We start from the raw sequence: 24,423 nt of genomic DNA on the forward strand, positions 1-24,423 counted from the left end.
CATATTGTGAAGATTTATAAAAGCATGTTAATAGATTACTTATCATTTACATACCTACTTACTAACCGATAATGCTTACCCCCCTTCCTTTCCTTGTAATACCCCGAAAATTTTTACTGTAAGATATTATCCTTGATATAGTAAAATAAGAAAATAAAGTGACAAAAAGGAAAATTTTGAGTTGTGTCAACCTTGGGAAGTATATTATGATATATTAATTCAAGAAAGGACTAAATTGTAAAGATGAGAAAAGTTTTGTTGCACAAGAGTAAATACTCAAAATTTGAGGGTTAGAGTGTAAATATGAAAAATTTGAAGGACCAATAGTGAAAATATTTTAAGGGTGGAATGATCTAGAAGCTAAGGAAAATAGATGAATTAGGACCAAATTGAATAGATGAAAAATTATGAGGGACTAAATGGCAATTTTACCAAATTAAGTTATGACTCAAGGATGAAATTCTAAAAGATCATGAAGGGCAAAATGGTCACTTAGTAAGAGAGAGAATTCTAGAATGTAATGATTATGTTGATGATATTTTAAATTAATTAAATAGATAAATATTATTTTATTAATATTTTAATGACATATTTATTATTATTTTATTATTTATTTAGTATATAAGGAAGGAAAGATGATGAATTCTCATCATCTTTCCATGCATGCAAACGTTAGAAGAGAAGAAAAGAAAGAAAGTTTTCTTTTCTTTACAATTTGGTCCTTCCACTAAAAAATTCACCATTTTCACCTAGAAATCAAAAGAATTTCCATAGCTACCAACAGAAAAAAATGTTAAGGAGACTATGGGGAGTTAGAATATCAAATTGGATTCAAGGAATAGAAGCTGGAGGAGAGAGAAAATCAAATTAAAGATTGGAATCAATAGAACAAGGTAAGTACATCAAGATTTTAATATATTTTTAAGTTTGTTATTATTGATAAAGCATGGAAATAATGTTATAGTAGAGTCTTCTTACATAAGGTTCTATGTTCTTGATGAGTTAGTGAAGGGAAATAGGAGAAAGTGATGGGAAATATTGTAGAGAAAGGGAATAAGAGTGTTATAAACTTGGTAAACAACCTTTTTCACTAAAACAGTTTTGGACAGCAACATTAGTCTAAATTTGAAAAATCATCAAAAATTGTATAAATCTAATTAGAGGATTAATAAAATATTAAATTAAATATTATTGAGTCAAGTTTCTTATGGAATAAACGTTGTAAGCAATGGGATTGTAAATCATGAGATATAGTAAATTTTGTGAGACAAGGTCAGAATGATTTTGGGTTCCCCTGTTCAAACTTTGGAAAATCATAAAAAAATTGAAGAAAAATAATTATGGACTTAAATTTATATTTTAAAATCCTAAATGAGTCTATTTTCAAGATAAATAGACAGAAACATCATTCAAATTTTGTACGAAGAGATAATTAATTTTTAGCGAAAAAGGGTTAGAACTGTTAGACAGCAAAATAGGAGTAATTTTAATGAATAAACTGTGTTTATTGGCTAAACCAAAAATTCTAAAAATTTTATGGTAAGAAGATATGTGAGTCTAGTTTCATTACAAATTATCAGATCCTAATTTGGAATTTTTTACCTCAAGATATAAATAATTTAGTGACTATGACTCAAGTAGACAGCTTGATGTGAACATATAAGTAAATAGTGGAATTATGTATAAATTAAGGATGTGGAATGGAGAGGAAGAGGAGGAAAATATATGAATATTCAGTTAGTATGGGTTTATTTTAAAAATGGCTAATTTGCATGTTTTAGGTTCATGGACTAAATTGAATAAGAGTAAAATTTTAGGGGTAATTTTGTAAAAATATCAAAAAAAGACCAAATTGAAGAAAATGAATTGTTTTAGCGTTTAAATTAATAAATTGAATGAAATTATTAATTTAGATCATGATCGGGTGAAAAATAGAAAAAATAAAAAATTACCAAAATGCCCTTGAATCTTGATATTTCTGTAATTTAGCCATGCAAGCTCATATAATTTAATTAAGTATGAAAATGTATTGATTTGATTATTGACTTGTGAGAATTATGATATGTAAATGACATGAATATGTAGCATGAAAATGTTAACATATGATATATGTGATAGATAAAAAGGGTACAAGAACCCGTTCGAATATTAAATTCTGATTGGACAGGTGATTACCCTTATAAATGAGGTCTTGCAAGTGTTGCAGTACAGGTTATTCCGAAAAGAGTAATCTTATGATCTCATTATGAAAAGGAATTTCACCCGAAAGGGTGACACTTGAAAAAGATACATGTACCTAAATGGTACAACTGGAAAAGGAAATGTACACTGTGTGTGTACAACTTGAAAAGGAAACGTACACTTTGTGTGTACACTTGAAAAGGAAATGTACGCCTTGTGTGTATAATGTGAAAAGTGGTAGATTCGGCTACCTGATTAGTGAAAAGTGGTAGCTCCGGCTACCTGATTAGTGAAAAGTGGTAGCTCCAGCTACCCGATCAGTGAAAAGTGATAGCTCCAGCTACCCGATCAGTGAATATTGGTATCTTCGGCTACAAGTGACAAGTGATAAGTGGTAGCTTTAGCTACACTTATCTGATCAATGACAAGTGAAAAGTGTGAAAGTGCAAGTCCATAGTTGAACTATGGCAAAGCGATAAAGTGTGCCAATCATGGCAAAGTGATATAGTGTGCCAAACATGGCAAAGTGTTCAGTGATCAGTGATGAATTGATGGATAAGACCATAGTTGGACCATGGCAAAGTGTTCAGTGATCAGTGATGAATTGACGGATAAGACCATGGTTGATCCATGGCAAAGTGTGAAACATAGATATGGTATTTCCATACAGAGCTCTGAAACGTAGGTATGGTGTTTCCATACTGAGTTGTGAATCGTGGTATTGAGCAAATGACGGACTCAAATCCACAAGACGTTCTCTAATTTGACAAAGATTGGTAAGTGACATATGAAAGTAGTATTGGAAGACTTATGGTTATTATTAATATTGATCTAAAATAAGTGTACCATTGATATTTAAATGATTCAATGGGTAAAGTTCTGATATGAGATAACATGAGTTTGAAATGAATTATCACAGGTATATACCTGAAATATATGGAAATGATGGTGCGTGAAATATTGATATAATGAAATGAATGATATATGTTTATAAAGAAACAGCAAAAGAATGATAAGTATCATGACATGTAAAAATGTGATTATCTTTGATATGTTGCTACAAGGAAATTATGTATGTTGAGATGAGCAATAAACTCAAGTGTAATATGATGAGAAAATAAGTTTACCTATGTTGAATTTATATGAATATGTTCAAGTATGCTAACAAGTGTTACTGTTGATGCTTAGACAAGTGCCAAGCTATTGGTTAAATGGTAATATGTTTATTTATATGATGTGTTGAAAGGGCAAGTGCTCAAATGAAAATATACTTGTGATCGTGAGAGAGTGACAAGTTTTAAGTTATGCAATATCTTATGAAATGGCTTATCATATGATTAATTGAAAAGGGTTATGTTCAACTGCACTAGCTTGTGGTTATAATGGTATAGTATGCTTATGACCAGTGTGTTATACAGAATGAATGAGTGTGGAAAGTAAAGAGATACATATGAAAATAAAAAAACTAGGAAGAGTTAAAATTATTTAAAATCTTACTAAGCTAGAGATGATATGCATAAGTGATGATGTGGATTCATTCACCTTGTAAATTGATGAATATAGCTTCATGAGTATTGTCTGAACCACACGATTTGGCCACACAGCTTGTAACCCCTGCAGTGTTGAAAAATTTTAAATATTTTCAAAAAAAATTTCGAGTTCTCGATTAAGTCCCGATATATATTTAAGCCTCGATGGCTCACATAAGGGACACTATGATTAAATTTGATTAATTACAGGCATGAATGTTATGTGAAGCGAAATTTCTGTTAAATGATCTGTAAATTTTGGTAATGCTCTGAAATCCTGTTACGGCAATGAATACGGGTTGAGGGTGTTACATTCCTTTTTTTTCCTACAGTGTCACAGATGCTAGCTCAAGTTGGAGGTCATTGGAGATTCTATCACACTAACAAGTTATTGATTGGTATAGTATTAATGATCTTCAAGTATTTTTAAGTCTATGGCACGTATAGGGACTTGATTATGTGTATATGTTATTATGAGTTGGCCTATAATATTTGATAGTTCGTTTTGTATAAGGCCATTGAGGATGGCTAATATTAGTTAAGTTATATGTTTATGATGTTGTATTTTGTGGATGTGCAAGCTTGCATGACTTGGTTGAATGAGTGTGTGATGATTAATTATGGAAAGTGAAACATGTGAATGGTTGTATGAAGAACACGGCCTTGAACACGGGCGTATACCCCTATTTTCAAGAAATTTTCTAATGTTTTCCAAAGTTCACGATTTAGTCCCGGATAACTTTTAAAGTATGTATTGGGCCTCGTAGGCCCGTATAAGGGACGATATGCATGTGTATGAATGATTTTAAATTGAATGAAATTTTATGACTCAGTTTAGTACGTTTACAAGCGTATGTGTTCCAGTAATGCCTCGTACCCTATTCCGGCGTCGAATACGGGTAATGGGTGTTACATAAAAGACTAAAATAAAATAATCGATAAATTCAAGAGTAAAAATGTAAATTGTATAACTTAAAAGGCGAAATATAAATAATAGAGTTAATGTGCTGGAAACTAAATAATAGTAATTAAAATGTCAGAATTTAAGAAAGGTAAATGACTAAATTAAGTTTTTAAAAAAAATAAAAAAAACGATTCGAATTGTAAAAAAAAATAAATGAAGGACTAAAATATAATATGCGAAAAATAACAAGGGCCAAATAGGTAATTATTCCAAGCACTTAGGAGTTGGGACATGCGTCATTCCCTAGAGGGTCAACAAACTGAGGACTAAATTAAAAACGAACAAAAGTTAAATGGTATAATCTAAAAGGAAAAAAAATGAAATTAGAACAGGATTAAAATAACTCAAAAGGCGGAAGGACTAAAGCTAAAAATATCCCCCTCCTACAAAACACGCGGATCTTGGGGGTGATTCGGGTCGGGCAATTTGTTTCTACTGAAACGACACTGTTTTAGGTACCCATTTCCTAAAATAGCCCTTGGACCAAAATGAAAATAAAATAAAATAAAATGGTAAAATAGAAAAAAGTAAAAAAGGACTACATCAAGATGTGCTCAAAAGCGGGAGGACCAGGACTGCAAATAAACCATTCTGTAAAAACACGCGGACCCTGCTAAGTAATCGGGTCGAGTTGGCAGATCATAACTAAAACAACGTCGTTTTGGGGTTTATAGAACCAGGCCAAAACGAAGTTGTTCCCCTATCCTATTTAAGTTAAAAATATCCGAAAAAATCATTTTCCCCTTTGTTTTTTTTAAAAATATCCCTTCTCTCTTTTTTTTCTCTAAAATGTTCTTCAGGCCGACCACGGGAGCCACCATTGCTCTGCCGAGACCACCGGTCGACGGCGACAGCGACTGTAGTCCCCGATGGCCGGACTTCATGAAAAAAGCCTATTTTGGCCATTTTGCTTCCCTCAACCCAGATTTGAGGCCAAAACCTCCGAAAACCAAAAAAATACCAAAAACCTCTTGGTTTCTCTGCGTTTCAAAGGGTGCCCAACACCTTCTTTCCTGACGAGGCCTCCGACAAACCAAAAGGTGATTCGGAGATCTCATGCCAGAAGAACCGTGTAACGGCCTAATTTTCAGTGGTGTCGGAAATGGTGATTTGAGATCACTAAATTCGACAAATAAGATTGAACAAGATAGTAATTTAATATTTATGAGTCAAGTAAGAATTTAGAAGAATTTGTGAAATGGTGAAATTAGTGAATTAAAAGAATTTATTAGGTCAAACGGGTCAAAAATGAGGTATCGAGACCTCAAAGTTGAAAATTGAGCTATAAATATTTTTATAAATATTTATGGAGTGTTATTGAGTTAGTATTAAAGTTTCGTTAGAAAATTTTAACGTTTGGATGGCTAATTAATTAAAAAGGACTAAATTGAAAATAACGCAAAATTTGTTAAATTGTGAGTAAATAGCTTAAGTATTTAAAAAGATGGATTTAAAGAGCAATTAGACCCAAAGGTTAATGGCTGGACGGTTTGGGTATGAAATAAGCAAGAAAACAATGTGAACAAGGGGCAAAATTGGAAATAGCATAAAAGTTAATAGTTAAATAATGATGTAATTGAAAAATCTAGACATTTCTTCATATTTTCTCAGCCAAAACGCCGTAGAAGGTCTGGAGAAAGCTGGTTTTTCATATTTTTACATCATATCAAGAAAACGAACTGAATCGTGGAAAGGAGAAAATTCAAGAATAGTCCCTGAATTTCTACGACTTTTGCAAATTAGTCCAGGTAAGTTCATATGGCAAAGTTCAATGTTTTGATATGAAAATCTTATGATTGTTAAAGTATTTTATTGTTGATGAATACTATCAATTTGCATTAACTAATGAATAATGTGTAACTAAAAGTACAAATTAGTAGGAACAATGGATTTGAGTGCTTCTATTCTGTGACCCTGATGAATTGACGAAAAATATGTGATAAGTGCGCCCGTTTAAGACCATAGCTGCGCTATGGCATCGGTGCAATGTGATAATGTGACTCCGTATAAGACCATAGCTGGGCTATGGCATCGGTATAATGTGATAATGAAGCACTCAATTCCTTTATTGTTCCTTAATTTGACAATGAAGTAAATGAGAAATGGGCCTAAGGGAGTTAAATTGTGAGTAGCCATATGGAAATTATTCCAATGAGTTATTAATGAAATTGTGATTTGGAGGATGAAATAGTTAAACTAATAGATATATGATTGTGTACGATATTTGATATGATTTGTGTTTATATGCCTATGAGCTTACTAAGCTTCAATAAGCTTGCTTGTCTGTGTTTAATATTTTTATGTAGATTGACTTGAAGTGAAGTGGGTAGATCGGATCAACACAACAGGGCACACTATTCAGATCAATTCTGGTAGTTTTTGTTTTATGTTTAAAGATTTATATGGCATGTATAGAGTTTGAATGAATTGAAGTAAAGATGTTATGAACTAGTTAACAATATTTGTACTAAAACAATTTTTGGTAAGTAGCAGTAGTTTGACTTTGAAAATTCACCATAAATTGTGGAAATTGAGTTAAGGGCTGGAAAAAAAATAAGATTAAAGCCTAATTAGTCTAGTTTCATATAGAGGAAACGGTGCATGCAATTGTATTTTATGTTATGAGATATTTAAATTGTGGTGAGACAGAGTCTGAATGACTTCGAGTTCCCCTGTTCTGATTTTATAAAATCATTAAAAATTTCAAAAAAATAATTATGAGTCATACTGTATATGTATGGATTCCTAATTGGGTCTATTTTTAAGAGAAACAAACGGCATGGTTATTTGAATTTTGTACAGAGAGAAATTTGGTTCGCAGTGCACAGGGGTCAAAGTAGCCAAACCCTGAAACAGGGGAGGATTTAACTAATAAACTGTACTAATTGGACCAACCAAAAATTATATAAAAAAATTGATAAGTAGATAAATGAGTATAAATATCGAGAAAATTTACGGATTTGGGTTTCGAGTTTTATAACTCGAGATATGAATTATTTAGCAACTATGACGCAGTTGGACAGCTTGTCTGAAAAGTATGATATAAATTATCTAAATTTGGTTAAGTGCTCAAACAAGTTTAGTAGTGCCTTGTGCTCGACTCCGGCAACGGTCTCGGGTAAGGGGCGTTACATTTATTGGTATCAGAGCTTCGGTTTAGCCGATTCTTGAAATATGTATGATGTGAAAAGTGTCTAGAATTACATGCCATATAAATCTGTGATAGTGTGCTGTGTATGATCCGATCTAATCCTTGTTTTTTATTATAGATTATCTTCGATTTGAAAAGATGTCAGATAGACCAGAACAAATTGAGCAAGAAGAAGTTAATAGCAGAGTACAAACCTCTGAACAAGGAACAAGTAGTGAAGCTCTGATTTCATTGATGCGAGAACAAGAACTCAAAAATATGATTTATGGATTCATGAATCAGTGGTATAATGAGAATGTGCGAGAAAGAAATCAGACTACACAACCTCCTCCCCCTATCTCAACATCTGTAGTACCCCTGGTTGCTCCTCCACCTCCTCCGACAACTAAATCTGGCAAACGTTCTCCATTTGAAAAGCTCAGAAAACATGGGGCTGAAGAATTTCAGGGAAGAACAGATGATGACCCCGTTAAAGCTGAATATTGGTTACAAAGTATAATAAGGGTTTTTAAGCAAATGGCGTGTTCACCAGATGATTACTTAATATGTGCCGTGTCATTATTGAAAGAAGAAGCTTATAACTGGTGGGAAACAATAGAAGCTGTTGTACCAGCTGAGAAGATCACTTGGGAATTTTTTCAAAATGAATTTAAGAAGAAATATGTCAGTAGAAGATATCTAGATAAGAAGAAAAGAGAATTTCTCGACTTGCGATAGGGAAACGAGTCAGTGGCTGAATATGAAAGAGAATTTGTTTATCTGAGCAAATATGCTCGAGATATAATACCCACAGAAGAAGAAATGTGTATCAGATTTGAAGAAGGGCTTAATGATGAGATTAAAATGATGATAGGGGGCATTGAGATACGAGAATTTGTTGTTCTATCAGATCGTGCTCAGAAGCTTGAAGAAGTATATAATAAAAAGATGCAACGAGATAGAAGAAGTAAAGAATCTTTCAAAAGAAGTGCATCTAAGTCATTTTCGGCTTTACCAGTGAAGAAATCTAAAGAGGAATTCAGTCGAGCCACTTCAGTGCCGGAAAGATCAGGAAAAAGTAGGCCAAGACAATCTGATTACAAAGCATCTGACAGACCTGCTGTTAGTGTGGGTAGTGTACAAAATACCCAAAGGCCTAAGTGTCAACATTGTGGAAGAAGTCACCCCGGTGAATGTAGAAGTAAGTTAGGGGCTTGTTATAAATGTGGGGCCACGGATCACTTTATTCGTGATTGTCCCCAATTACAAGTAGAAGAAGTGGAACAGAGGGAGAAACAGAAAATTCTTCCTCAAAAAGGAAGACGCTCTGGTCAGAGCAGTGCTACAGGGGCTACTCGTTCGGGTATGAAAGATATTGCTAGCCGATCAGAAGTTAGGGCTCCTGCTCGTACTTATGCCATTCGAGCGAGAGAAGAAGCAACAGCTCCAGATGTAATTGCTGGTACTTTTTATCTTTATGATGTTCCTGTGTATGCTTTAATAGACCCTGGGTCTACTCATTCATATATTTGCACTATGTTAGCATCTGAAAAGAACTTATTTGTTGAGCCTACTGATTATGATGTACAAGTCACAAATCCGTTAGGTCAAAGTGTGGTAGTTAATTTAATATGTCATAACTGTCTACTGAAAGTTAAGGGCTGTGATTTCCCCGCTGATTTGATGCTGCTACCCTTTCGTGAATTTGATATTATCTTGGGCATGGACTGGTTAATGAAACATGACGCGGTAGTGAATTGTCGAGAAAAACGAATTAGCTTGAAATGTTAAACAGGAGATATTGTTTTGGTTGAGTTTGGGAATTTGGATGACATGGTTAGAATGATTTCCTTTATGTCCACTCAGAAATTGTTGCGTAAAGGAAATGAGGCTTATTTAGCCTATATTCTTGATCCTCGAAGTTCTAAATCAAAGTTAGAGCAACTATCTGTTGTAAATGAATTCATGGATGTATTTCCTGAAGAATTACCAGGTTTACCACCCGATAGAGAAGTTGAGTTCGTGATAGATGTGCTTCCAGGAACAGCTCCCATATCAGTGACACCGTATAGAATGGCTCCAGCAGAATTAAGAGAGTTAAAAGCACAGTTGCAAGAACTGTTAGACAAAGGGTTTATCAGACCGAGTATGTCACCATGGGGTGCACCTGTCTTATTTGTGAAAAAGAAGGATGGTTCATTGAGGCTGTGCATAGATTACAGGCAGCTGAATAAGGTAACAATTAAAAATAAATATCCTTTTCCTCGTATTGATGATTTATTCGATCAGCTTAAGGATGCTACAGTGTTTTCAAAAATAGATCTCAGATCTGGGTATTATCAGTTAAAGGTAAAGGAATGTGATGTACCGAAAACAGCTTTTAGAACTCGGTATGGTCATTATGAGTTATTAGTTATGCCATTCGGTTTGACAAATGCTCCTGCTGCTTTTATGGATTTAATGAATCGAATTTTCCAGTCTTACCTGGATAGATTTGTGGTTGTGTTTATTGACGATATACTGATCTATTCAAAGACAGAATTCGAGCATGCTCAGCACTTGAGAATTGTACTACAGATATTAAGGGAAAAACAGTTATATGCAAAATTTAGTAAATGTGAATTTTGGCTTCATGAAGTGGGATTCTTGGGTCACATTGTGTCAGTTGATGGTATACGGGTAGATCCGAGTAAGGTGTCAGCGGTGATTAATTGGAAAACTCCAAAGAATGTTACGGAAGTGCGAAGTTTCCTTGGATTAGCTGGTTACTATCGTCGATTTGTGAAAGATTTTTCACTGATTGCTTCACCGATAACTAAATTATTACAGAAGAATGTTGAGTTTGTATGGTCTGATGAGTGCCAACAAAGTTTTGATCAATTAAAGAAAATGTTGACAGAGGTTCCGGTGTTAACTCAGCCTGAATCAGGTGTGCCATATGTAGTATATAGTGATGCGTCTCTAAATGGTTTAGGTTGTGTATTGATGCAGTCAGGAAAAGTTGTAGCATATGCTTCTCGACAGTTGAAACCACATGAGAGGAACTACCCTACACATGATCTTGAATTAGCTGCCATAGTATTTGCTTTAAAAATTTGGAGACACTACCTATATGGAGAGAAATGTTATGTGTATACAGACCATAAAAGTTTGAAATATTTAATGTCGCAGAAAGAGCTGAATTTGAGACAGAGACGATGGTTAGAGCTGTTGAAATATTACGATCTTATCATTGATTATCATCCGGGTAAGGTAAATGTAGTGGCAGATGCACTTAGTCGGAAATCATCATTATTTGCTCTTCGAGCGTTAAATTTTCATTTGTCTGTTAATGAAAATGGTTCTATATTAGCTGAATTAAAGACAAAACCAGTATTCTTTCAACGAATTCGGGAATTGCAAGATGAAGATCTGAAGTTGGTGTTGAAACGACAAATGGTTCGGGATAATTTGAACTTAGATTACTCTACTGATAATAGTGGTATGTTATACCATCGTAATAGAATTTGTGTCCCAAATAATCTAGAATTGAAGAAGGATATCTTATCAGAGGCTCATAGTAGTATGTACTCGATTCATCCGGGTAGTACGAAGATGTATTGTGATTTGAAAAAAAATGTATTGGTGGCCTGGTATGAAACGGGAAATTTGTGAATTTGTGGCAAAATGTTTAATTTGTCAACAGGTAAAAGCTGAACATCAAGTGCCTACAGGTTTGTTACAACCCGTAATGATTCCAGAATGGAAGTGGGAACATGTGACGATGGATTTTGTATCTGGATTGCCAGTGACTCCGAAGAAAAAAGATTCGATTTGGGTGATAGTAGACAAATTCACTAAATCAGCGCATTTTATTCCGGTCAGAACAGATTTTTCACTTGATAAGTTAGCGGAATTATATGTGCCAGAAATTGTGAGATTACATGGGGTGCCGACATCAATTATTTCTGATCGAGATCCGAGGTTTACTTCGAGATTTTGGAATAAACTACAGGAAGCTTTAGGTACTAAGTTAAAATTTAGTACAGCTTTTCACCCTTAGACAGATGGACAATCAGAGCGAGTGATTCAGATTTTGGAAGATATGTTAAGGTGTTGTATACTCGAGTTCAGTGGCAATTGGGAAAGGTACTTACCTTTAGCTGAATTTGCTTATAATAACAGTTATCAAGCTAGTATCAAAATGGCACCGTTTGAAGCTCTGTATGGAAGGAAGTGCAGAACCCCGTTGTATTGGTCAGAATTAAGTGAATCGAAATTAGTCGGAGTGGATTTAATTCGGGAAACTGAAGAGAAAGTTCAGATTATTCGGGAAAGTTTGAAAGCTGCTTCCGATCGTCAAAAGTCGTATGCAGATTTGAAAAGAAGAGATATAGAGTTCAATGTGGGTGATCGTGTGTTCTTGAAAGTTTCTCCGTGGAAGAAAGTTTTACGGTTTGGTAGAAAAGGAAAGCTTAGTCCACGATTTATCGGACCATACGAAATCATTGAGAGGATCGGTCCGGTAGCTTATAGATTGGCCTTGCCTCCAGAACTTGAGAAGATCCATAATGTATTTCATGTATCTATGTTGAGACGATATAGATCAGACCCTTCACATGTGATTCCTCATACTGAGATAGAGCTACAATCAGATATGACTTATTCGGAGGAACCAGTGAAAATATTAGCTCGGGAAGTTAAAGAACTACGGAATAAACGAGTACCATTAGTAAAAATGTTATGGCATCGACATGGATTGGAGGAGGCAACCTGGGAAACAGAGAAGTCAATGAGATCACAGTATCCAAATCTGTTTTCAGGTAACAAATTTCGAGGACGAAATTTTTAAAGGGGGGAGAGTTGTAACGGCCTAATTTTCAGTGGTGTCGGAAATGGTGATTTGAGATCACTAAATTCGACAAATAAGATTGAACAAGATAGTAATTTAATATTTATGAGTCAAGTAAGAATTTAGAAGAATTTGTGAAATGGTGAAATTAGTGAATTAAAAGAATTTATTAGGTCAAACGGGTCAAAAATGAGGTATCGAGACCTCAAAGTTGAAAATTGAGCTATAAATATTTTTATAAATATTTATGGAATGTCATTGAGTTAGTATTAAAGTTTCGTTAGAAAATTTTAACGTTTGGATGGCTAATTAATTAAAAAGGACTAAATTGAAAATAACACAAAATTTGTTAAATTGTGAGTAAATAGCTTAAGTATTTAAAAGATGGATTTAAAGAGCAATTAGACCCAAAGGTTAATGGCTGGACGGTTTGGGTATGAAATAAGCAAGAAAACAATGTGAACAAGGGGCAAATTTGGAAATAGCATAAAAGTTAATAGTTAAATAATGATGTAATTGAAAAATCTAGACATTTCTTCATATTTTCTCAGCCAAAACGCCGTAGAAGGTCTGGAGAAAGCTGGTTTTTCATATTTTTACATCATATCAAGAAAACGAACTGAATCGTGGAAAGGAGAAAATTCAAGAATAGTCCCTGAATTTCTACGACTTTTGCAAATTAGTCCAGGTAAGTTCATATGGCAAAGTTCAATGTTTTGATATGAAAATCTTATGATTGTTAAAGTATTTTATTGTTGATGAATACTATCAATTTGCATTAACTAATGAATAATGTGTAACTAAAAGTACAAATTAGTAGGAACAATGGATTTGAGTGCTTCTATTCTGTGACCCTGATGAATTGACGAAAAATATGTGATAAGTGCGCCCGTTTAAGACCATAGCTGCGCTATGGCATCGGTGCAATGTGATAATGTGACTCCGTATAAGACCATAGCTGGGCTATGGCATCGGTATAATGTGATAATGAAGCACTCAATTCCCTTATTGTTCCTTAATTTGACAATGAAGTAAATGAGAAATGGGCCTAAGGGAGTTAAATTGTGAGTAGCCATATGGAAATTATTCCAATGAGTTATTAATGAAATTGTGATTTGGAGGATGAAATAGTTAAACTAATAGATATATGATTGTGTACGATATTTGATATGATTTGTGTTTATATGCCTATGAGCTTACTAAGCTTCAATAAGCTTACTTGTCTGTGTTTAATATTTTTATGTAGATTGACTTGAAGTGAAGTGGGTAGATCGGATCAACACAACAGGGCACACTATTCAGATCAATTCTGGTAGTTTTTGTTTTATGTTTAAAGATTTATATGGCATGTATAGAGTTTGAATGAATTGAAGTAAAGATGTTATGAACTAGTTAACAATATTTGTACTAAAACAATTTTTGGTAAGTAGCAGTAGTTTGACTTTGAAAATTCACCATAAATTGTGGAAATTGAGTTAAGGGCTGGAAAAAAAATGAGATTAAAGCCTAATTAGTCTAGTTTCATATAGAGGAAACGGTGCATGCAATTGGATTTTATGTTATGAGATATTTAAATTGTGGTGAGACAGAGTCTGAATGACTTCGAGTTCCCCTGTTCTGATTTTATAAAATCATTAAAAATTTCAAAAAAAATAATTATGAGTCATACTGTATATGTATGGATTCCTAATTGGGTCTATTTTTAAGAGAAACAAACGGAATGGTTATTTGAATTTTGTACAGAGAGAAATTTGGTTCGTAGTGCACAGGGGTCAAAGTAGCCAAACCCTGAAACAGGGGAGGATTTAACTAATAAACTGTACTAATTGGACCAACCAAAAATTATATAAAAAAATTGGTAAGTAGATATATGAGTATAAATATCGGGAAAATTTACGGATTTGGGTTTCGAGTTTTATAACTCGAGATATGAATTATTTAGCAACTATGACGCAGTTGGACAGCTTGTCTGAAAAGTATGATATAAATTATCTAAATTTGGTTAAGTGCTCAAATAAGTTTAGTAGTGCCTTGTGCTCGACTCCGGCAACGGTCTCGGGTAAGGGGCGTTACAAACCGTCCTTCATCTTTTTATTCTATTTTTTTGATTGCTTTCTCTGTAAAAAAAACAATACATGATAGTTATGGCTTTTATAGCCGAATATTACATTAGATTATTGTTTTTTTTTTCTATTGTTTCTATTGTTTCTGCCATTGTTTGTTTCTTTCTCTTTCCAGGCGACGGTCCGCGGTCAACGGCTACGGTTGGAAGCTCACCTTTTCCATTTTGGTGCAATGGTGGCAGGGGCACGTCAGGCCTCGGACGGTGAGCATGCTGACGTGAGCGGAGGAGCAGCGCCAGAAACCCTAGGGTTTTTGGCTTTCTAAAAAGTTCAGGTTTTTGGGCCACTAGACCTTTAGGGTTTTTTTTTATTCGGGCCATTTGGGCTTGTAATGGGTAATGTATTGGGCCTGATATTTTTTTGTGTTTCGGCCGTTTTTTGTAATTGGACTTGGACTTTTTATTTGAATTTTTATTTTGTTTATTTATTTTTTGATTTCTTATTTGGGCTGGACAAAATTGAGCCTTTACGATTATAATATTTAGAAAACTGCAATAATCCGTCAAAACAAAAAGAGATAACTATGATAACTTTTCATAATAAAAATTTGTTTATATCATGGTTAATGTTACCTAAGTGCTACAATAGAACAGTGCCAACTGAGCCATGTATAACCAGAAACAAGATAATAACATGTTGGGAAAATTTCAAGATCAATAGAGCTCGTTAAACTTGTAACTTTCACTATCACTTTATTTCTTCTATTTGATAGTGAATTTTCGGTTCTTAATTTTGATAAATGAAAATTAGATTGCAGTTTATGGAGAACTTGAAGACTCAAATTCAATGAAAGCATGCAACCTTCTCAGTCTATCAAGTTTAATCTGAACTTTTATTTGGCCAAAAATCTTGAATGCTTCGTAAAGTTGTTCAGATTTTGAACCAATGGCTAAATTACTAGATGTTCCATTAACATTCTTCGACTCTTGAGTGCTATTCCAACGGATTTATTTTAAGTTCCACTTTTGTACTCTTGAAGTGCTATTCGGATAGGTTTAATTGCCGGCAACTTGAACAAAGCATTGTTTTCATCCAAAGCATGCTCCATGTATAGAAAACTCTTCTTAGAAAGAACATTGGTTAGCATATCATGTTGTTTCCTACTCGAAACAATAGCTAGAAAGTCTTCAATAGAAAAAATTGGTTCATCATGTTACGTTGAATCTGAAACAGATGATAGACCTTCATTAATACCAACAGTTTCCACTTCATTCTGTGTTGAGCTCAGAACAGGCACATCTTCGATATAAATAGGTGGAACGTCATGCTGTTTCGGACTCGAAATATGTAATATCCCGAATTAGGGCCTAAACGGAATAGTGGTTTTGTGACCACAAATCCGAGATAGAAATAACTATTTTATAATTATTTTGATGTTTATGATATGATTTCATGATTGTGTGAAAATTTCGTGATGAAATCCTATGCCTAAAGTGCTTAAATTGAAATTAGGGACTAAATCGAATAATTTGCAAAACTTGCATTCTAGGAGTTTTTAGTATGAAATTGCTTTGGAATATTAATGAGGAGGTCTTAAATAGAAATTTGACCAATTTCTAAGTCTATGGACAAAAATTGGACATGGATGGAATTTTTGGAAAGTTTAGTAGTAAGGGCATTTTGGCCATTTAGTTATTAAAATGAATTAAAAACAAAATTAAAAGCCAATTTTTGTCCATCTTCTTCATTAGGCCGAAATTTCAAGGGTTCTCCATAGCTAGGGTTTGTTTCAAGCTTCCAAGCTCCATAAGTAAGTGATTCCAAGCCCCGTTTTTAATGTTCTTTACGTTTTTAGAATCCCGGTAGCTCGATTAAGCTTATGCTAGCAATAATTCAACCTAGGGTTCATATTTGGAAAAATACCCATAGGTGAAATTTGTGTATTTTGGTGTTTTATGATAGAATATGAGGTTTTAAATTATGTTAGACAACTTGTACTACTCGGTTTTAAGTGAAAACAAGTAAAATGGCTTAATCGGTAAAAATACCTAATAGTCATAAGTACATGTTAGAGTGTGAATTTGATGTTTCCATAGAAGGGAAAAATGATCAGCATGTCATAAAACATAAGAATAAGGGATGAAGTTTAATTCCCGAACCTAGGGGCAAAAGTGTAATTATGCAAAAGTTTAGGGGCAAAAATGTAATTTTGCCAAAGTTCGTATTAAATGCTGTTTTGATGAATGTATGTATTAGATAAGATTAATTTGGTATTATAGATCAAGAGAAACGAGACTCAAGTCGCGATCGAGGGAAAAACAAAGTTTACGAAGTATAGGCTCGATTGCTAATAATTTTGTATCGAGGTAAGTTCATGTGTAAATGTAGTAACATAATTGTCATTTTAAGCAATTTAATGTTTTTTATATGATATGATGCTTATTATTATCATGAAATGTTATGTTTTGTGGTTATTGTTGAATAATATGTAATTATGTGAATTACTTGATGAGTATGAACTATCACTGAGTATCAGTTCCGATATTCTGTGGAAGACGGCAAAGATGTGTAATCGAGGAAAAAGCCCGTTTGAACCTTGGGAATAGATTAGAATACAAGTGACATGTCAGTGGGATATTTGAGTTCCGAACTCGTTGAGTTGAGTCTGAGTTCACTTATGGATGCGAACGCCCAAGCTCGTTGAGTTGAGTCCGAGTTCACTTATGGGCGGGTTACATGGTAGCTTGGCTACATAAGTTCCGCAGGCTATTGAGTTTGTCTAGTTACGGGTATGGCACTTATGTTCATGAAATCCGCGTATTCGAATTATATTCTGATGTGTTCAACGAGTGAATCTTAAGTGAATGAGAAGAATGCCTAAAACAAAGGTGATATATTGGTAAGTGTGGTGAATGAGAAAATTTGACAGGTATGTGCTTAAATCCTCAGGTTGAGAACTTGGTATGATGAAATCGTAGAAAGATATTAAATGCAAACGAAACACGAATGTCTTGATGTTGTTTATGCAAATGATGTTTTATGTGGAATTGCATGATTATGTTATTTGCTATTTGCATGTGAACTTACTAAGCATCTATGCTTACCCCCTTCTTTTCATTCATTGTAGTTGTTGACAAGCCGGCTTGAGAATCGGGATAGGTCGAAGATTCGTCCACACTATCCGAAGGCCTAAATTGGTAAAATGGCTTGTGTGTTTTGAATGTGGCATGTATGGCAAAATACTCACTTTGTGTAAATGATCTTATGATATGGCTATGGTTTGGCAAGAAAAGGGTTTGTAAATGATTAGCCATTGGAATGGCCAATCTAAGTTATATTTGTTGTTATGTATGTTTAAAATGCTATTTAATCCATGAAAATCTATAATAAAGTAAAATTTGCCATAAAACAGAATCTGACAGCAGCAGTGATGTAAATTTGAAAAATCACTAAAAATAGTAGAAATGGAATTAAATGGTTAGTAAGTTATGAAATTGAATCTTGATGAGTCTATTTTCATATGGATGGAACAAAACAGGTATATGAGTTATATTTGGTGAGATATTTAAGTTTTGGTGGAACAGGGTCAGAGTGATCTCTGTATCCCCTGTTATAAATTGTACAAAAACACAATTAGGAGTTCTATCTTACATGTATGAAATTCTTATTGAGTCTATTTTTATAAAAAACAAACGGAATAGTCATTGAAACTCTGTACAGGGAGATATCTGATTCGTAATACACAGGGGTCAGAGTAGTCGAACCCTGAAAAAAGGGAGACTTTAACTAATAAACTGTACTAATTGGCTCAACCAAAAATTCTAGAAAAAAATTAGTAAATAGATATATGAGTCTAGTTTCAGGAAAAATTTACGGAATTGGATTTCAAATTTCGGAACTCGAGATATGAATTTTTAAGCGACTGTGATGCAGTTGGCCAGCTTGTCTGGAAATTTTAAAAATAAATTGTTTGAGCTGTTAAATTGATGAATTAAGTTTAGTAACACCTCAGGCTTGACTCTGGCGACGGTCTCGGGTGTGAGGGCATTACAAAACAGCAATAGGAACATCAGCATTTGGAACATCTTCGATATGAAGAGTTGACATGTCACATTGTGTCGAATTCGAAATAGAATTTGGAATATTTTCTATTTGAAAAGTTGGCACATCATATTGTACCGGAGTCGAAACAGTAATTGGAACATATTCTATTGGGGATTGACCCGTATAAGCAAAGAAAAAAAAAAGGGTAGAAAAAATAAAACACAAATTTTATTTTATGTGGAAAACTCTTCTAAAGAGAATAAAAACAACAGGTTAAGGAGACTTCATCTTTTCACTAAATGAATAAACAAACGAGAGTATACTATAGAGAAAATAAACCTAAATGTACTAAAGGTACAAATCCAAACCTCGAAAATAAAACCTCAATTCTCATAGAGTTCTCTTAAAACGGGTACAAAATTATCTTCATAGTTACCATGAAAACTCTTACTAAAATTCATCTGCGACTACATCTTGTCACCTCTAAAAGAAAAGCCTTGCAGTATTACATCTTTAATTGTCTTCTAGAAACAAGGATACGAGACACCTTTAAATAGGCTAAGTTTAAAGGGCTAAAACGACTAAAATATTCCTAAAGTAATCAGAGTTCAACCAAGAAAAGATAGTAGAGTTTAACTAGAAGAAAAAACCCAGTTTTTGTGGGAAACACGTCGCCACGCCATAACGTCCCCATTCGCGTCATAGCGACATCGCAACATCGGGAAGCTTCTCGTCATGGCGTTGCCAATTGACTTTGGTGTTGCGATACTGAAGTCCTTGTGTCACGATACGGGCTGTGTTAAGTACCTGCAAACTGTTCGATAAATACGAGACACAGCTCACATATTCGGTAAGAAGGATTGAGACACCATTTTGAATCGAACTTGAAACAGCGGTTAGGACGCCTTTGACAGAGAGTGATTGAAGAACTTTTTATAGGATCAGTTATCGAACTAGAAACAACAATTGGAAAATCTTTGATAAGAAGAGCACTTACCATTTCATTCTCATCAAGAAATTTGAAAATATCATTGGAGATGAAATAACTATTGATTGTTTCCATCTGTGTAAAGATGAAAGGCTGATTGAACTTGATAATCGTTTCGTTCTTTATAGTAAAAGTGCTAGTTAACACAACAAAAACACTACCATCTGTAATAAACTGTGAATCGCAAGAAAAAATATCATATTGCTTACGATCCAAATAAGACAAAACATGTTTCTTGATTTCTTCTATGGTGGTAAAGCTGATCATGGCACCATCAAGTTCCAACTGGCTAATCATGCCGCAATCATGATAAATTTGTAAATTTCTTTTGGAGAATCACTGAGGAGGAGATAGTATCAGTTCAGTTGCGACTACTTGTGGGGTCAAAAGAGAAATTTGGCTTTGCATTAGCTATGAATTACCATCAGAGAAGAAATTATTCGTAAATCTCTTTTGGAGAATTCGGGAAGAAAAGATGGCATCAGTTCACAAATGCAATAACCACCTTTTCTAGAGAATTACAGAAAAAGAGATAGTATCAATTTACGAATGCAGTAATCCTATGAGGATAAAAGAAAATTTTACCTTTGCCTTTGAGTTTGAAATCGGATTTGAGGTTTTGAATTTCTGAGTTTTTTTTATTTATTTATGTTTAACCATTATAATAATATATTTTAAAAAAAATAAAATTATTTATATTTATTTTTAAACCCTTCAATATTTTTTGTTTTACGCAAATGATGATATATCATCATATTAATAACTAAGAGTGCATGAGATTTATGTACGCATGATGCATCAATAGACTGAAAAAATTAAAAAAAGAAAGAAGCAAAAAAACAGTAAAGCTGGATTGTTGTTTTCACGCATTAACTGCACAACACAACTGAACTTAGATATCATTCACAAACATTAATAAAATGGTTACTAAACAACACCCAAATGCCAGAATCACACAATGAAATCCTACTTGAATTGCCTAACAATGATTCAACAAAGAGAAACATTAAAAACATTATGCAAATAATACTTGAATCGAAGACGGCTAGGATGAGCGAAGCGGCTCACCTTGCCAAGCCCAAACAATGTCCTTCAGTGCTGGTCTAACATCCAGTTGAAACATATTTCGAAACTCCAATGTATCACCACTGGATTTCCTCAGCTCCACTAAGTGGAAAGATGGGGTAAACTCAAATATCTCGGCATCAATAGCCAATGCGCCTTTTCGACCTCCGTTGGATCCTTCCATTTTCATTAGCCCTCCATGCTTCTTAACTTTCAACTTCAAGTTTTGAGCAATGTCCTCTAGTTTAGATGTTATGGCAGAGAACGTATGTGTCGACGTAAATTGCACTTCCTTCTTCTCGTCATTTTCCACAAATAGTCCGGACAAATCGAATCCGCTCGATAAAGAAATGATGTCGAAGGCATTCAAATTAGTGACCTTAGCCATGTCTTTCTTTGCTTCAAATGCATTGGACTTAGTCTCAGAACTAAAAGCTGCATCGACATCGGCTGGAACCAACACTTTTTCAACTTTACTCTGAATTGGTTTCGAGTTAAACCCTTTTCTGAACCACGGATTTGTCATTAATTTTGCGATTGAAATCCTAGCTTTCGGATTCGGATTGAGGATTCTTGACAGCAGCTTGGTCACTTCAGGTGAAAACCAATTAGGAAATTTGTACTCTGCCTTGCTTATTTTCCTATAGATTGCTATTAGATTCGAATCATGAAATGGCAGATAACCAGCAAGCATAACATAGAGGATCACCCCACAAGACCAGATATCGGCTTTGGCTCCATCATAACCCTTTCGGTTTATAAGTTCAGGCGCTACATAAGCAGGGGTTCCACAACTTGTGTGGAGTAACCCGTCTTGATGCTTAGACTCTGCAAGCGCACTCAAACCGAAATCCGACACTTTAAGAATTCCATTTTCATCCAGGAGTAAGTTTTCCGGCTTCAAATCCCGATGATAAACGCCTCTGCTGTGGCAAAAATCAACTGCACTGATCAGTTGTTGAAAATACTTCCTTGCCATGTCCTCTCTCAACTTCCCTTTAGATACCTTCTTGAAGAGCTCACCACCTTTGGCATATTCCATAACAAAGTAAATCTTGTTCTTGCTAGCCATCACCTCATAAAGCTCCAAGATATTCGGGTGTTTAACCAGGCTCATAACCGATATCTCCCTCTTGGTTTGGTCCATCATCCCCACTTTCAAAACTTTCTCCTTGTCGATGACCTTAACCGCCACACTCTGACTGGTTTTGATATTCCTTGCATAGTAAACCTTGGCAAAGTTTCCTTGTCCTAACAATCTTCCGAATTCATACTTATGCATCAACACCTTCCCTTTATTTTCCATTCTAAAGTTCAAATCTTAACACCCTTAGATAATTTTTTATCTCCTGCAGTAACTATATATATGTATAACATCTAAAGAGCAGGAGTGGCTATAACCGGAGTGCTCAACCGTCTTCAACGAGGTCACCCTTCAACATGGCAGAGATTTTACTTTCAACTCTATTTACAATATGGATACAGGGAATGAATTTACTGTCTGTTGAGCATCCAACATCATCGGGAATGAATGCGGGTAATTCAGAACCGGATACAACTTTATGTGCTTCAGATAAAAAGTTCACAGCATGCAAGCACATCTTTCTGCATTCCCTGGACCTGTCTGGAAGCTGTCTATATCACACAAAGAGACAAGTCAAGGATGATTTAATCAACAGGAATGCATCATATATATGCGTTCCAAATTCATGCTTCAAAGTACAGAATGAATAGAAAAATCAGTCTAAATATTAGAACAAAACCAAGATGGACAAAAATTAAGATATGGAAACAAACTCTTAAAGCTAACACAATATTTCATCAACATAATCAAAGGACTGAAAATATTAAGATAAAGAAATAACAGGTATGGATGGACGACATATACAATGGATCCTAGAGCTAAATCTTGAAGAGAAAAAGAACATTCTAAGCAAATAAAAGGTAGATGAGATATGACCAAAAGGCAAAGCAAAAACATATAAAAGAATAGAACATTGTTTTTGGATCACATTTAAAGGTGTGAGCATAGTTTTGCAGTTTAAATTCATGTTAGCTTAGATTTTTAGAAGGCAAAAAAAAAAAGTACCAAGAGATGAACATGATTCAACAAAGAAACTCAGCCAAAAAATAGAGAAGTAAAGAAAGAAGGAAGAACTCAAACTTACCTATGAAGGAAAAAGAAGGGCTAAACTGAGGAGGATGGACTTTGAGGAAGTGGTGGAAGGATGGAGATGAATGACAATTGTTGCAAGTACAATGAATATATTATGAGATGTAATAATTGATGTTCCTGGTTTTGAGCTATATAAAGAAAGGCTTATGTTATATAAAGTGTGGGTTAAGACAATAGCCTGTCTTTTCTACTGCAGTCAAAACTGACATGCAAAGCAATGGTGATAAAATATCATAAGGCTATTTTGGGGATTCAGTGTCCATTTTTGTTAGAATAAACTTCAAAATCTTTCTGCTTTTGCTTCAAACAAACCATGCTTAATACAAAAGGAAAGGAAACAACTTAACCCCATTTAATTTTTTTTCTAAGAACGAAAACAAAAGGCCACCCTAAAAGGGAGGGGAGAAATGGCAGGTTCTCCTTTTTTCTTTCAAAAACCAAACCCTCTTTTTCTTTTTTCTTAATTTTTCAACAAGGTTTAAGGCATTAATTGAAGAAAATTGGAACACCATTATTGAACCTACAAAATAGACTCTTGGGGTGTTGGCTCCAAAACTGGTTTGCCATTTAAGGCCACTAGTTCACAGATGACATCATGGGACATGAGTTGGTGGACAAAATGAAACCCTTGGATTGGAGTCATTAAATATTTGATTGGTGTCAGGTCTCAACAGGGTTGAATGTTTCCATAAAATTTGCCTGGACCCCACATCTTAAATTTTGAAAACGTTTGTACAGCACTTTTGTGTGGTTGGTAGTCCTCCTTGTAGGCCCCAAGGGCTGAACCATCATATTGCATTTTCCTTTGCATTTCTTCTTTTATCCTTTTCAAAAATGTCAAATGAGATAAATAACAAGGCTTGGCATCAACTATTTTTTAACAAGGTTTTAAAAGAACAATTTTACCAAAATCCTTTTTAAAAGACTTAAAATTCCCCTAGATGTGCACAATTGGTACAGGTAGACCTCACCAATCATGTATATAACTATTCACATAATGTGTATATAGAAATGATCATTGAGGTGGCATTAGCATATTTGCTGAGCAGAATTTGGTGATTGGAAGGTCTGGAAATAAATTATTTTTGGCTGGAAGTTGAGTGAAAGTTGCCAACCATTTTTAACTATATTCTGATATGATATCAGCATGCCTTGAAAGCTTAAAAATTATAATTAGGACACTTCATTACTAGCAAACAAAACCAGTAGGTAAGCAACTTATAATTTTTTTAAGCCAAAACCCTAATCATAAACCAGCGATCAGATTCTATTTATGTTACATGTTTTGACTTTTTATAATCCAAGCTGAATCTGGAATCTAAAACTCTTTTTGGCCTCCATTTTCGCTTGCCAAGCTTATTTCAACATTTCTCTCAAATGACTTTTGATTTCATCATCATTTTAAGCTGTAAAAAAAGACCAAAGTTGTTGTAAATTTGACGGGCAAATTTG

General features: G+C 34.3%; 1 protein-coding gene across 2 annotated transcripts; it reads right to left on the reverse strand.

The window, feature by feature from the left end:
* Positions 1-20,604: 20,604 nt before the first annotated feature.
* LOC107904441 (CBL-interacting protein kinase 18) lies at positions 20,605-23,440 on the reverse strand. 2 transcript variants are annotated; one of them, XM_016830830.2, is made up of 2 exons: positions 22,964-23,440; positions 20,605-22,426 (listed from the first exon to the last, which is right to left on the reverse strand). In XM_016830830.2, the coding sequence occupies exon 2, from the start codon at positions 22,099-22,101 to the stop codon at positions 20,776-20,778; it is 1,326 nt and encodes a 441-aa protein (XP_016686319.1). In that variant the 5' UTR covers positions 22,102-22,426; positions 22,964-23,440; the 3' UTR covers positions 20,605-20,775. The 2 variants fall into 2 exon arrangements, with proteins under 2 accessions (XP_016686319.1, XP_016686318.1); XM_016830829.2 differs by having other exon boundaries at positions 20,605-22,430.
* Positions 23,441-24,423: the final 983 nt, after the last annotated feature.

The sequence above is a fragment of the Gossypium hirsutum genome, chromosome A05 (assembly GCF_007990345.1).
Source record: "Gossypium hirsutum isolate 1008001.06 chromosome A05, Gossypium_hirsutum_v2.1, whole genome shotgun sequence".
NCBI lineage: Eukaryota > Viridiplantae > Streptophyta > Magnoliopsida > Malvales > Malvaceae > Gossypium > Gossypium hirsutum.

Bases quoted from the DNA above. Each gene is read 5' to 3' on its own strand.
- LOC107904441 (XM_016830830.2), bottom strand. From the start codon at position 22,101: ATGGAAAATAAAGGGAAGGTGTTGATGCATAAGTATGAATTCGGAAGA.